The sequence below is a fragment of the Meriones unguiculatus genome, chromosome 3 (assembly GCF_030254825.1).
Source record: "Meriones unguiculatus strain TT.TT164.6M chromosome 3, Bangor_MerUng_6.1, whole genome shotgun sequence".
NCBI lineage: Eukaryota > Metazoa > Chordata > Mammalia > Rodentia > Muridae > Meriones > Meriones unguiculatus.
In genome coordinates this window covers 51,346,374-51,360,836 of record NC_083351.1, presented here as the reverse complement: position 1 = coordinate 51,360,836, position 14,463 = coordinate 51,346,374, and the positions used below count along the sequence as shown (strand labels likewise).

At 53.1% G+C, this 14,463-nt stretch overlaps 1 protein-coding gene across 1 annotated transcript; it reads left to right on the top strand.

Moving 5' to 3' along the window:
- The first annotated feature begins 937 nt into the window (after window positions 1–937).
- On the top strand, window positions 938–13,413 carry Aqp1 (aquaporin 1 (Colton blood group)). The gene is made up of 4 exons (XM_021648124.2): window positions 938–1,540; window positions 10,226–10,390; window positions 10,672–10,752; window positions 11,486–13,413. The coding sequence occupies exons 1-4, from the start codon at window positions 1,157–1,159 to the stop codon at window positions 11,663–11,665; spliced, it is 810 nt and encodes a 269-aa protein (XP_021503799.1). The 5' UTR covers window positions 938–1,156; the 3' UTR covers window positions 11,666–13,413.
- The last annotated feature ends 1,050 nt before the right edge of the window (window positions 13,414–14,463 follow it).

The following is a 14,463-nucleotide window of genomic DNA, read 5'->3' as shown; positions in this document are numbered from 1 at the left end:
AAGTGGTCTTCCTCACCTGCCTCTCTCCTCATTTCTGTATCTTGATTTGGTCAGTTCCTAGACAAATATTCTACCAGTTAGCTATATTCCTAGCTCTTCCCGCTGTCTCCTGTCTGGCTGGGAAATCGTTTTTATTTCCCACCATCACTTCTGCTGCCCTAACTTCTATCTAGCATCCCACCTCTCTGTATGTCTCTTAGCCTCAGCCTATGTCTCCCATTCTTTCCTTTTTCAGATCCAGCTGCCAATCCTGCTATCTCCCCAGTGACCTGCTGGCTCCATTGCCTATTAGAGGGAAAAAAAACAAAAACAAAAACAAACAAACAAACAACAAACACACAACACCTACCTACCACTATCTTCATGCTCTGGCCCTCAAATCATTGGCTCAAATTGCTTTAAGTTTGAGAATTTGGGGGTGGTTTCCAACAGTCTTGCCTGGCTCAGGCCTATCCTTGTTTGCAGAATGATAGATGGGGGTACATCTGTACCCCCATAACTGAGGCCTGGGTGGTGAGGGGATCTCCCCAAAGACACATGTAGATGCTTGGCCCAGGCTAGGACCTTGGAGGCCAGACTGACCTGCAGATATCTGGGCCTGAGAACTTCAGATTACAAACTCTGCTCAGAGTGGGATGGGACAGACAGGCAGATTCTGGTGCCACCTCCAGGGAGGGCAACGTCCATCCTGAGAGTCCAGTCAACCCCTATTCCCCACCCCTTCTAGAGTGCCTGGCTCTGCCCTCGGGCACCCTTGAGCTTTGCAGGCTGGGCGGGGACACCTGGATTTCTCTGGCCCCCTGAGAAGGGCCAGCTTGGAAGAATTTCCCAAAGCCTATTAGAGCAACGGCTGCCTCCTGCCTGCCTCCTCAGCCTGGGCAGGGCCGAGAGCTGAGACGGGTGGAGGGAGCAAGGGAGGGCAGAAGGGGGAGAGGAGGAAGGAAAAAGTTGGCAGGCAGACAGCAGAGCCCTGTCTGCATCCATTGCAGAGAGGAGGCCCGTGTGGTGTGGGGCGGGACAGGAGCAAGGAGAGGCCTTCCTCCCTTTGTGCTCCCCCCACCCGGCCCTATAAATAGGCCCAGCCCAGGCTGTGGCTCAGCTCTTGGAGGGAGTTGAGCGCCAGGCATCCAGCAGTGAAGTTGAGCCCCCTGCCAGCATGGCCAGTGAATTCAAGAAGAAGATCTTCTGGAGGGCTGTGGTGGCTGAGTTCCTGGCCATGACCCTCTTCGTCTTCATCAGCATCGGCTCTGCCTTAGGCTTCAATTACCCACTGGAGAGGAACCAGACACTGGTCCAGGACAACGTGAAGGTGTCTCTGGCCTTTGGTTTGAGCATCGCCACTCTGGCCCAAAGTGTGGGTCACATCAGCGGTGCTCACCTCAACCCAGCTGTTACACTGGGGCTACTGCTCAGCTGCCAGATCAGCATCCTCCGGGCTGTCATGTACATCATCGCCCAGTGTGTGGGAGCCATCGTCGCCACTGCCATCCTCTCGGGCATCACCTCCTCCCTAGTCGAGAACTCACTTGGCCGCAATGACGTGAGTGGGGTGTCTCAGACTTGGGGGTCTGTAGGAGGGTACAGAGAGGGCACTGCCTCCATTTGCCTACTGTACAGTGGGGACACTGAGGAACAGAGAGAATAGTGAGGGTTTCAGAGGTCATGCCAAAAGTGGGGGGCTAGAACTCAGCTATGCCACAGGGTCTGTTTGCTGCCAGGTGCTGTGGGCATGGGAGAGCTAGACACTAATGGTTGTGCCAAAGTCCCCTGCAGAGTATCTGATGCCAGAAATGAGGTGAGGGAGCAGCTAGCTGTGTGCCAGCAGTTTTTACCCCTCCACTCGAGTTTCTTGGCACTCTTCTGTCCTACCTGGGAAACCTGGGCCTACTGTCCCAAGTCCACGTTCTCCTAGCATGTGTAAAGGCACTTCTGCAAGTGTCTGAGAGCGACTCCCTTGTGAAGTCACCTGGGCTTCCAGGTGGCACCTAATCCTCACTTAGGTCCCCAAATCAACGTCCTCAGCAAGTCAGGAGACAGCCCCCTTTCATTCCTCTGATCCCCAATAATCAGACAAAGTCGAGGAAACCAAACTTTCTGGAGTTGTTAGAAGAGTTTTCTAGATAACAGTTCTGGAGAAGGGCTCAGCTCTGTAGTCCTTGGCCGCTGAATGAGGTGGTTTGCTTGCTTGTTGTGTGTGAAGGTGGAAGTGAAAATGTGTGCATATCTACATAGGTCCTGAACTTGTATAAGCTGTTTTCAAGTTGATGCTGCATTTGAGAGTGTGTAACCGCTTGTGCCCATCGTTCCTGGCTTGAATGATAAGCAGACACTGGCAACTGTATGGCAACTGTTCAAAATAACTGCCCCTGGGTTATTCCACACAGCTAAGTGGCCTCAGTGGTGGCTGCCTGGTCACAGACCTTTTCCAGCTTCTTAGCAAAGTGCCCCATGCTGAGTGCACTTGGGTTTAATTGGACTAGTTCAGCAGGAGTATCTGAGTGAGGGTATAGGATGTCTCAGAGGGGAATAGGCTGGAGTCTCACCAGAAGCAGAGACTACAGGCAGAGTAGAGGAACCAGCCCCAGAAAAAACGAAGCAGGCTGGACCCCAGCAGGGCAGGTGCATGGGAGCAGGAGCAAGGGAGGTGGCCAGGGCTCCTGTGAGTTGGAGGGCGATGGGTGAATAGCCTTCTCTCACTTCCCAGCTTAAGTCCTGGAGATGCAGGTGGGGAGGGAGGTGCTAGTGGGGTACAGAGGGCAGCTGCTGTGGCCCTGCAACTGGGATGAGCACTTCTGTGCCACAGTGACACCTCGGGATCACACTCTTAAGTCAACCTCTGCTCAGCAGGAGATTGAAGATTAGCCCTGTGGCTGGAGTTTAGACTTTAGCTGGAGAAAACTTGGCTGTCACAGCAGGCCTAAGGAACAGAGTCAGACAGGCTGTGTCCCTCTAGACTTCAGTCTCTCCAATAGGAGCAGAGCTAGGTGCTTTGGTAAATTCCTGTGAGGAGGTTCAAGTTCCTGCTGAGGTGGGGGCTGGGAAAGATGGAAGCAATGAAGGCTCCCTGTGGGGAGGAGGTTGAGACTCCTAGCTCTTGTCTCTTCCAAGTCAAGTGACAGGCAAGACCTATGCCCTTGCTGGCAAAGGCTTTGCAGTCTTTAATATGCTCGTTTGAGGCTGAGGCACACTATGATTGCTTTGGCAGCACCTGAGTCTGGCTACACTGCACTTCAGTCTCCCCACCCCCCACCATTTCCCAGAGTTGTCAGAGCATCATATGTGTCAGGCAGGATACATATGGCTGGAGGAGAAAGTGTGGCCACAGCTTGGGGAGGGAGGCAGGCACCCTAGAGCCAAGCCCTGTTGGTCGTTAACCACTGGATCTTCTTGGAGCTGAGCATCCTGAGATTCAAGAGAGGACTTAGGTTCTGGTGACATTTCTGCTACCACCACTCTGTTGGCTAGCTACCTATTAAAGGGCTTGACTAAGAGGAGCCACAGCAAGGGGACCAGTCATTGTGGTGGGGTTCCTACTACCCCACCCAAACAAATGGTGGACCTTTGGTATGGTGACAGCCTGTCTCCCAGACAAATGGCTCTCTCTCAGGTACTGGCTCCTGGATCTGGAGGGGTTGGGAGAAGTCTCAATGCCTTAGAGGGATCAGTAGTCAATGGGACAGGTGGCAGCCTCTTCCCTCCACATCCCTGTGGAAGACTCTCAGAGCTCCGCTGCTCCTACCCACACCCCGCTGCCAAAACCTGGGTGGGGTGAGTTGTTGGCATGGAGATTTCCAAAGAAATAGAGGGGAAAGTGGCAGGAAGTGGTTGGGTGAGTCAGGGGGTGTCCCCCAGGGACATGGTGGGGACAACTTTCTCCTGACTAAGTCGGGACTCAGGAAACGCCCGAGAGAGAGATCGTGGGCCTCCTATAAGCCCATTGGTCCCTTCTGGGTAAAAGAGCTGGAGCCAAATTTTCACCCTTGGCTACAGGCTCTGAGGCTCCCTGCCTGCCTCAGGGACAGCCACCTGCACTCTATGTTGCTTCATGTAATTGACTGAGCTTAGATGGCGCTGATTCCCACCTATGGACCTGTGAACAGGATACGAAAGGGTGTGGCTGGCTTTGGAAAGTAGAGGATGCTGGAGCCTTAGAGTCCTGGCATCCCAGCTGTTTTCATTCTTCTCCTTTCTGGCCCTCATCCTGCAGAAATGACTGAGGCTCTGGGGTGCTGAGGGCAAGGCTGGGTCAGCCAGGCTTCCTACTTTGGGCAGCTCACTGGCCTGAGGCCAGATAAACTGCACAGCTGCCTGTGATAGCAGGCAGGAGGCAGGTGAGATAAGAGGTGTCAGGGCGGGCCAGGGAACTTTTGAAATGGAAGGGTGGGAGGGCCAGGAGAACTCCAGGGAGGTAGGTGATCCTGCAAGAACCGGAATATGGACTAAGAAGGGGCTTCTGGGCAGAGCTGAAGCAAAGGGCAAGGGAGGCTGTGGCCTAGAGGTGGTCATTAAGTTTGGGCGGGCTGGGGTCACGGTAGAAGGCTGGATTTTGAAGGCGGTAGGAACTCTGGACTTGGGCTGGTGTTTGAGTGAGTCTAGAAGGGACTATGTTCCCAGAGCCTCTGAGTCTAGCCACCTGGGGGCTTAGGCAGAGGACACACCTGTTCTCTTCAGGCTCATCTCTCAGCCCTGTCGATTCAAATGCTTGGAAATGCTTTTTCCTGCTATACCACATGGTATATATCTTGACCCTGAATGCTTACTCTTCTCCCGGTTTCTTGGATGTTTGCTTCCTCAGCCATGAGGAGAGAGGGTCTTTCTTACCTGTAGGCCTATCAGGGTTGAGGCCACTGCTACCTCCACTGGGGCTCAGGAGCAGGCTGTGGAAAAGAAGCGTAAATTTCCAATGCCCTGACCAGCATGGCCAGGGACAGAGCTGGGGGCTGGGTGTAACAACATAGCTGGGACCTGTAATTATTGTTTCCAGGAAGAACCTTGGAGGGAAAGGGCAGGGGGAAGAGCATAGAGAGGTGGAGCTTTGTGGCAGGATAGACATTCCTTCTCACAAAAATTTTGAGGCTGGGTCCACCACAGCATCTGTTGAACATTATATAATGTGGTCTACTTGTACCAAACCAGGGTCCACCTGGGACAAGTATTTAAAAGGCTCCAAGAGGGCATATGCGGGTGGCCTCTGAGGAGGGCCGCTCCCACCTACCCTGTCTGGCCCCACCCCATGCTCTTCTGCCCTGGTGCTCCCTTCTCTAGCCAGAGCAGCTTTCAGCAGCTTACCTGGAAGGCCCTACACAGCTCTACTTTCAAGGGCCCCACTCAGGATATTCTCACCGGCAACCGATCTGGCCTCGTCAGGCAGGTCACAGTACCCAACCCCAGGGGTGTCTGCAAAGCCATGGTGGCAGAAGAGCCTTAAGTTTTGCTGGTAGCAGTTCCCTGGGAATTCGGTACTGGGCACTCCTGTCCCTGTGTTTAGAAGCACCTGTGAGTCTCGGGGCTTCCGAATAGTTCAAACCTGAGCCTCACACCTGCAGATACTGGCAGGACATGTCCTTGAGGCTCCACAGGGATCAGGGGCTCCTGTGTCAGGGCCTTTTCCTGGAGACTAGAGGGGCTACTCGGCCACAGTAAGATGCTGCCTAGGTAGGATGAGTAGGGGTTTGGGGGACTATCTTTATCCACACAAGCAGCTAATGTCCTGAACATTCTTGAGACTGAGACTAAAGACAGTGGGGAGACACAATCAGCCCCTCCAGGGGCTTGATAGCCCAGTAGAGATTCTCCGGAGGGGAGCTTCTGCTCCGAAGGAACTTTTGTCTGTTTGTTTTAAGCTCAGGAAGCAGCTTCCTCTAAACAGATGAACCATCTAGAAATATGCAGGTTGGACCCACTACAAGGAAGCTGCTCTGGGAGTGGGGGTCTGGCTGTGAGGAGATGTAGTGTAGGTGGGTAATAGGTTCTGTGACACAGGCTTTGTGCAGAGCTGAGAATGGGAGTTGGAGACTGGAACTTGGGTTTCTGGGTGCTGGCTAGAGGTGCCTACCTGATTCCAGGCGAGGAGGAACCTGAAGACTGCCTGGGGCTGGAGTCTAGGCTAATGCTTCTATTTTGCTTTTGGGAATAGTGACCCAACCATGGCCTGGATACTTGTCAAGGCTGTACAGTGCGTAATGTCAAGGCTGGACCATGTTCCAAGCCTTCCACAAACATGTGCACACCCATGCACATACATGATATGTGGCAAAGAACATGCTTTCAACACTGCTTGGATCTGGCAGCCCAGGACGGGGAGGGTCCTCACGGGAACCTCTTCCTCTCCCTGCTCTGCAGTAAGGAAAAGGAGGAAAGGAAGTTGGGAACCGTTGCTTTGTGTATTGTTTCTTGTCAGAAAGATAAAGTGGCCCTGGGAGCAAATAAAGGGCCTTTGAGACCAGCTGCTTTCTCACTCAAGGGGTCCATCCCTTCTCCACTTCCCTCCCTTCTCCAGATAGTAGTGGCACCACCCCTGTGGGCATGAAACATGAGGGACATGGTGACACATTCAGAAATGCCATCAGACACACCAGTGCAAATATACAGAAACCACCTGGGACCTGGGACCATGCCGCTCGGAGCCCCCTGCTCTGCAGAGCGGGCCCAACGTGGTGTCTTGAGTCACAGTGAATCTCGGGCTCTGCTCTGCTTGGGAGTACTTGGCCAGGACCCTATCAGCTTGTCTAAATATCCCCCAGGGACTTAAAAAGACTCACTAGTCTCTAATCCCAAGGTGAGGGTTTTCCCCTACTTTCCTTTAATCAAGTATTGCCAGTGATATGGCTTAATTCTTGCCTGTCCAGGTTATTAGCCTTTTTTTTTTTTTTTTGACTGCCTCATTCTATCATTTTCTAAAGGAGGATTATTTAAAACATTCACTTTGGGAATAACTTGATCTGATTCTTGTGATTGTCCAGTTTTTTGAATAATTTATTATTAGTTTAAATTGCCTATGGCTCTAATATTTTTATAGTTCTTAGATCATTTAATTTTTCTGTAACAAACCTGCCAGCGTCTAGCAAAAGAGGAGGAGCAAGAAGCACCCCAGACACATGCCTACTTGTAGACACAGCTGACAGTGGTCCACTCACCACACAGCTGTTCACTGAGCACACAGAAGTGCTGACTGAGAGGTGATGAGGTGGGGCCCGCTGCTCCCTGGCAGGCCAGTACTGGAGACAGTGGGGTGGGCAGACAGCCATGTCTCTTGAGCTGTTCCTTGAGAGCAGGGGCTGAGACTCAGCCAGGGCTGGCTCTGAACTCTGCTGCTCCCCAAGGGTGGGGTACAGGAGGCCCATCCCCAAAGTCAGGGCCCCATGCCTGGGACTTTTGTGAGCTATCCTGGTGGCCTGCCTACAAATGGCAGAGAGGGTTTAGGTAGCACGGCATGGAGAGGCTAATCCTGGGCTGGGACACAGTGGCGTTCTCAGAACCGCCTCCTGGCAGCAGCCCATTTCAAGCTGGGAACAGTTCGGTCCTTGGTAGCCAGCATGTCAGCCTATGAGCTTGAGGTGACATAAACCCTGAGGTGAGGGTCCTGGCCTCACTGCCTCCTCCTTGAGCATGTGTGTTCCCTCTGTGTGAGTCTCAAAGGACACTGGCTAGCCTTTCAGCTCCCAGCTAAACAGTAAAAGCCTAGGCCCTTCACTCTAAGGGCTTTTTTGGAGTCTGCTGTCTCAAAGAGACTGGAAGTTCTGGAAACTGGGTAATCGATTGTGTACAGCGATTTTTGTACCGTGTGCACAAAAACAATCACTTTTGTACTACATGTGAGCCTCCCCTCGGAGGTTTGCTCCCAGGCCAGGAGGGACAAACACCCAGCGAGGTGGCAGGTGGCTTCTTCTCCTCTGGGCTGCTCAACTCTTCAGACTCTTCCAGGAGGGTGTGGAGATGGGGGTCCCACAGAAAGCTCCCCAGAGCTGGGAGTCTGCACGCTGCCTTAAGCCGTGAGGTCACCAGCGATCAGGGGCGCTGACTGCTCCACAAGAGCCGCGTGGCTGTTCTGCCACTCACAGCCACATTCACAAAACGAGCGTTGCTCTTTCAACGTCAACAGTCCAGGCACAACTAGGCACATGTGTACAGACATGGCTCTTTTCCAGTGATAAATGACAGCAGCTGGGCTTGGCTCTGTTTAAGCAGTTGTTTGAAATGCAATGGGCTGTGCACAATCACCACAGTTCGACTTTTCTAACCTGCCCTTTCCTGGATGGCGAGTTTCCACGGACCTTTATCGTTTCTAACCCTCCTACTGTTTTCCCAGATGTAAGAAGCTCAAGCACACCGGCAGGGGGGAGAGCAGTGGTCGTTAGCTGCGGAGGCACGTGGGGTGGGTGGGGGTAGCTGGCTGCTCCTGGTGATGGTAGTAGATGTGGGCATTGGAAGGGGAAGACTGCCAGCCTTATGGCTTTGGGCAGTCAGGAATGGGGTACCTTCCAGCGTTCCCAGGCAGGATGGCTGTCTCTTGCTTCCTGAGGACTCAGACCTCTGAGTCTTGAACCAGGGCCTGCACTGCTTTGTGTAGAAAATGGCACCCTGGGGTAGGGCCTGGGACTCAACCAATTAAGAACCAGGGGAAGAGATAAACTAGCTCTGACTATATCCGTGAGGGACTGGATTCAAGTAGGAGGCTTAGGGACAGCTCCATTAATTGGTGAGGAAGTGCTCCTCTCAGGACTCCTGCCAGCTAGCAATTAGGCTAGCCCAGGAGAGTAGAGGAGATGGAGGGAGAGAAGCCATGAAAGTCAATGAGGGCCATAGGTAGAAGTGGAGATAGCAACTATGGCCTTCTAGTTGCTCCTCCATCCAGCCTTCCCAGGCTCAGGCAGTCCTTGCCAGCAGATGCAGCTATCCTTTACTGCCATTTCTACCACCTGATAGTTCTTGTCTTTGTCACCTTCTTCAAATGTCCGAGACAACCCTGTGACCATTGAGTCTTCTGGAGGCTGGACAGACCTGAAACCTTAAACCCATTTTACAGATGGAGAAACTGAGGCCTAGAAGAAGCCACGTTCACAGTGCCAATAAGTAGAAGAGTAAGAACCTGAGCACTGGGATTCTGCCTCTATTGCCCGACTTTGTCATGAGGCGATTGTCCCAGAAAGCTCACTGGGCATAGGGGACACAGCTTTGGGGTTGGCCAGGAAAGGCCCAAAGCTGGGGCTTCAACAGTGGAGGGATGTGAGTCATTCCCTGAGAACCAGCACTGCAGACAAAGGAGGGAAGAGTATTGTTCTTGTGAGGTGGCCTCAGGGCTGAACTGGGAAACCCCCCTGGAGAAGTGGAGGTGTGCCTCCTGCCTAGGACCCTGAAGGACGCCTGGTTGCGCTGGGGATACCACCACTCAGGTGGGAAATTGGAAGGGAGCCTTTAGTTTTCAGCTTGTTGGGTGGAGCTCAGCCGTCCCTCCTGGGAGGGAGACTGAAGGCATACATCCCAGTGTCTTCACCAACTTGTCCCAGCTCCTCTGTGAGGTGCACTTGGCCCCAGCGTCTTGTCTCCCCTCCACCTGGAGCAGCTATCTGGATCCCTGGGAGGGGGTCTTCTCAGTGCAGCTGCAGGGGTGGTAGGGCTCCAGTGACTTCATGGCAGTTCCCATTCCCTTCTTTTTCCCATGAGTCATGTTTCCAAAAGTGGCTCAGGGGCAGCCAGACTACAGTGGTGGGGCCCATGTAGCCAAAGAGAGGGAAAGCAGGGCTGGGGCCAGGAGAGAGAAGAGGAGAAAGAAAGGGGAAAGGAAACGGAGATAGGGAAAGTTTGGGACTTGGAAGGATGAGGCAGTATCTTTACCTGGGTACCTCTTGCCAATGCTTCTCTTCTCCTAGGGGGTCCCCGGCCACCCCCCCATGTCTGAGATTCACGCTCACCTGTAACATTTGGCATGGCATGTAGCCAACAAGGAGGTCCTGCTTTAACCTGGGCGTCTGAGCAGAATGAAACAGGGCCTAGACAGGACTGGGGGAATCCAGCTGGAGTATCAACAAGTGTGGGAGGAGGCAAGGCCTGATTTGCATTACCTGCTGTGTATGTCTGGCCCCCTCTGGGTTCACACAGCAAGAAGCTCAGTAATAAGCTATGAAGTAGTTGAAGGTGGTCTGTTGCTGCCTGGGCCTGGTGATCTGGGAATATTGTTACATTTGCCACCTGCCTGACTCACCTTCTGGATTCTCTTCCCTTTCAGCTGGCTCGAGGTGTGAACTCCGGCCAGGGTCTGGGCATTGAGATCATCGGCACTCTGCAGCTGGTGCTGTGCGTCCTGGCCACCACGGACCGGAGGCGCCGAGACTTAGGTGGTTCGGCCCCTCTTGCCATTGGCCTATCTGTGGCCCTGGGACACCTGCTGGCGGTAAGGAGAGGAATTCCCAGGTTGGGGCCACGGGGAGGTCAGAATCAAGGCAAGAGCTTATGAGTAGTGCTAGTGTGGGCGTCTGTGGTGCTCTGGGTGGAACTTCCACCATGGGGTCGGAGATAGCAGAACCACTCTGTGTGTCAGGAAAAGGTCCCAAGGACCTCTGATAATGCCCCTTTCTCTGCTGGGGTTGACTTTCCCCATGTCTACTGTTTCTCTCTCCCCACCTTCCCTGTCACTTCCCTTATCTTCTTGTTCCTTATATGCTCACCTTCCAGATTGACTACACTGGCTGTGGTATCAACCCTGCCCGGTCATTTGGCTCTGCCGTGCTCACCCGAAACTTCTCAAACCACTGGGTAAGTCACCTCGAGTGGCCAGGCACATTGTGGAAGCAAGTTCCACCCTACCCTTGAGGCATGCTCTCCTCTCATAGAGATCCTGGGAGACAGATAGGGTAGAGGAAATCAAGAAACCAAAGCCTGAGATGAAGGGAGGGGGCTCAGTTCCTGAAAAGATTTGTGTTTGGTCTCCACCTTGGCAGCTTGAACCTACTGACCTGCCCACTGTCCTGCTCCGTCACCATAACAATGTGGTGGGCAGCAGGGTTTACATCTTAGCCCTACCCCCTTGGGATTTAGCAACCTCAGGCAGGCTTTGTGCCTCGGTTTCCCAGACTGTGACTGACGTGGGCTTAAGATCATTGCCTCTCCCAGGGTAGATAGCATCAGGAGAGGAGCCATGTCTGCAAGCAGAGCTCTGAGAGAGGAGAAACTCCGGTTACTGTTGGTCTGTGTGCTCCTAGCAACCCTCTATTAGATTAGCCCATCTCTGGGAACTTTCCAAGCCTGGGCGAAGGGAGTAGTAGCCATCCTCAAGAATGGGCTGCTACAGAGATGCCTGAGCTGTGTACAGAGGCCAGGACATGTCCCCACTACACACCCTGGTCTGGGACCACTCTGAGGGGCAGTAGAATCAGAAAGTATGGGGCTGGTTTGTCTGCTTCTGACTCAAGGCAGATGGAACGGGGAGATCCCGGGGGAAGGGGAGGTGTGGCCAGCTATTCTCTAAACTCTCATGCTTCTTCCCTAGATTTTCTGGGTGGGACCATTCATTGGGGGTGCCCTGGCAGTGCTGATCTACGACTTCATCCTGGCCCCACGCAGCAGCGACTTCACAGACCGCATTAAGGTGTGGACCAGCGGCCAGGTGGAAGAGTACGACCTGGATGGTGAAGACATCAACTCCAGGGTCGAGATGAAGCCCAAATAAAGAAGACCTGGCCCGGGTATCCATGTGGGGGCGGGGCAGGGAGGGGCGGAGGGAGGGGAGGGCTGAAATCATATTGTAGATGCTCTGACAAGCTGACCAAAGTCACTCCTCAAGACCTGCCTGATCCGCATGGTCCAGCCTCATCTGGGGCAGCAATATTACTGTCTTTCTTTCTGTTTCCTGGTCTCAGAGCTTCCTGGGGCCCAATATTTGTCAATTCCACACCTCACTTGACATCATGGATGAGCGAAAGGAAGGGGCCCACCTGGTGGTTGTCCCCTCAGAGTGTGCTAGTAAGTCCCCCCTCATCCCAAAGTTGCCCAGCACGTCACCCACATTAGGTGCCTGGGATTCTGCCATTGTTGCTTTGTGCCTTTGATCATGGCTTTCCTTGAGTAGGCACCTTGTCCCCAAAGGCACTTTGAGGGAGAGGAAGTCCCCTGGCTTTTCCCTTTGGTCTGATTTACCTCCAGGACCCTTCCCCTTAAACTCACTATAAGATCCTGGAATTGTCCCTGTGCTGGGGCCTTAGTGATCACATCTGTAAGGTGGCAAGGAAGGGACAGCTGTGGGGACTCTGTGAGCATGAGTCTAGAAGGGACAGTCTAGACAGCACTGCTTTGTCTACCTGGCCTGAGCTCTTTCCTGACACCCACAGCCCATGAGCACACGTGGGTGAGCTATGAAGCAGAGGCCAGTCCAGGATGCCAGAAGTGCCTGTTGATGCAGAGAGCCTTCTTTTGGGAAGAATGTAGGCAGAATGCCGCAGAGTGAGGGCCATTTCATGGTGGAGGAGGAGCTCACACTCTCCTACCTAGTTCTAGTTGGTCTGCCTATGTATCATGGCACCGACTAGATGGTTGTTTCAGCTCTTCAGTCTCCCTGGCAGTGATGAGGTGGCATTTATTAAGGAGCACTGGGCTGTCTGCAACAACATGTTAGAAGAGAGAAGCAGCTAGAGGTGGAGCTGTCCCTGGACAGATGCCCATGTTGGTTGTGCAGGGGCTGGGATGCTCCTTGTTCATCGTTATCGAGGAGGCTATTCCTGTCCTGGCTTGTGAGCTCCCAGCTGGATGAATCTGATCAGAAGCCCAGCAGCCTGCAGCCTGCAACCTGAAAAGGCTCACCACGTGACGCTAGGCACAGTCTTTTCTCTGTATTGACCTGATGCTTCAGCTTCTGAGGCCGCCCAGGGAGTCAGCTCAGGGCTTGGTGTCATGCATTCAGCTCTCTAGGTTATTCCAATCAATCCTATCAGGCCAGAGTAGCTCAACCATCGTGTCCTTAACCATGTTGTGAACATAAACTGAGAGACACGCTCTTCAGGTGCTTAGAAGCAGCGGGACAGTCAGGAGGGCTGTGCCCCACCCCCCAGCATATCACAGCTGAACACTGTTCTCTTTTCCCTAGCAGGCACAATAGCCCTCTTAGCATATGAGGACCCATATGCTCAGCTATATCATATCGGGTCAATCTTAGTAGCCAAGGCCATGTCTGGCGACTCCCTGGTCAACGCAGTGGATTCCTCTTCCCTCCACCATCTCACTTTCTGCCTGGGCAATGGCTAAGGGCTGGAGCTGGAGGTGGTGAGAGATGTGCTTCAGGGGAGCAGGGCAGGTCCATCCCACCTGGTTCTGGCCACGGTGATCAAACACCCCGCATCTGTCTGCTCTATGTATGTTTCTTTGCAATTGAAATTTCATCTTATGGTAAAAAAAAAAAAATAAAGGACAATGACTTGTAAGGTACTCCAGGCTTCCTGTGTTTTTTGCCTTATTGGTGTTGCATTCCCACAAAGGGGCTCCCGTTTTTGAGGGGATTGGTCTCACTAGGCCACCTAGTCTGGGAAGAAGGCAGATACCCTTGTGCCCTAAGGAAATGTTGGTCCCAGTGGATGGGCACAATAACACCACAGACCCTGGGGCCACAAGGTCTTACCCTTAAAAGGGAGACTTCTGCAAGTGTGGAAATCTTGGGACAACTATGGGGAAGTGAAGAAAAAGTTCCAGCTAGTTTAAATGGGGTTATAGGAGTCATTTTGGGCTCTGGAGGATGGAAGAGCTAGGGAAAGCAGGGTTGAAGTCATAACCCGTTAATCTCAGGGCTCTCTGAGAAGCCACAGCTTTGCCAGGCCTCTATACTCCCTCTGCTCACCCCAGAATCTCCACCTATACTTGTGTCTTGGGACCCCTAGGGTTTTACTCATCGGAGAAAATAAGTCCAGTGCTATGCTATACAGAGATTTGAACCCAAGTGCCTGACAGTGACTCCATGTCTGACACATGAAACACTTTAGGGCAGCTGTGAACTTGGCCACTGGGAGCAGACCATGGGAAAGCCTGCTACTACAGAGGCTTGCTCTGGGAGGCACGGGCCCTCAACCTCATGGAATGCTCTCCACGTAACAACTGTCAGCAGGAGTGTAGGCTGAGGAAGGAAGGGTACATGGGAAAGGCTCAGCACTCTGTCATGTTTCCTGACAACACAGTGATGACATAAGAGGTGACCTTGGAGAGGGCTTAGTATTGTTGGGACGGTGTTTCTTACTGAATGCAGTGTGCATGAACCCTGGAGCTGCCTCAGCCCAACCAAACGTCCCTGGCTTCTTCTTCCTGGTGAGGTATGTGCTGCTAGAATGAGAGAGTGACTGCCAGGAACGTTGTAGAGGCTATCCCAAAGCTCCACAGTCTCATCCATGAAGGTGATCTCTCACGGTCCCTCCTAGCCTGCCTCCTCTTCCTTCCATCCCCTAGGTCTCAAGTCCCTTCAGTCTCCAACCACTGTGAGATCCAGCTACC

What these genes read in the sequence shown, in the direction of transcription:
- Aqp1 (XM_021648124.2), top strand. Translation starts at nt 1,157, where the DNA reads ATGGCCAGTGAATTCAAGAAGAAGATCTTCTGGAGGGCTGTGGTGGCT. An exon ending in ACTCACTTGGCCGCAATGAC is followed by an intron (nt 1,541 to 10,225) that starts GTGAGTGGGGTG and finishes CTTCCCTTTCAG; the next exon opens with CTGGCTCGAGGTGTGAACTC. An exon ending in CCCTGGGACACCTGCTGGCG is followed by an intron (nt 10,391 to 10,671) that starts GTAAGGAGAGGA and finishes CTCACCTTCCAG; the next exon opens with ATTGACTACACTGGCTGTGG.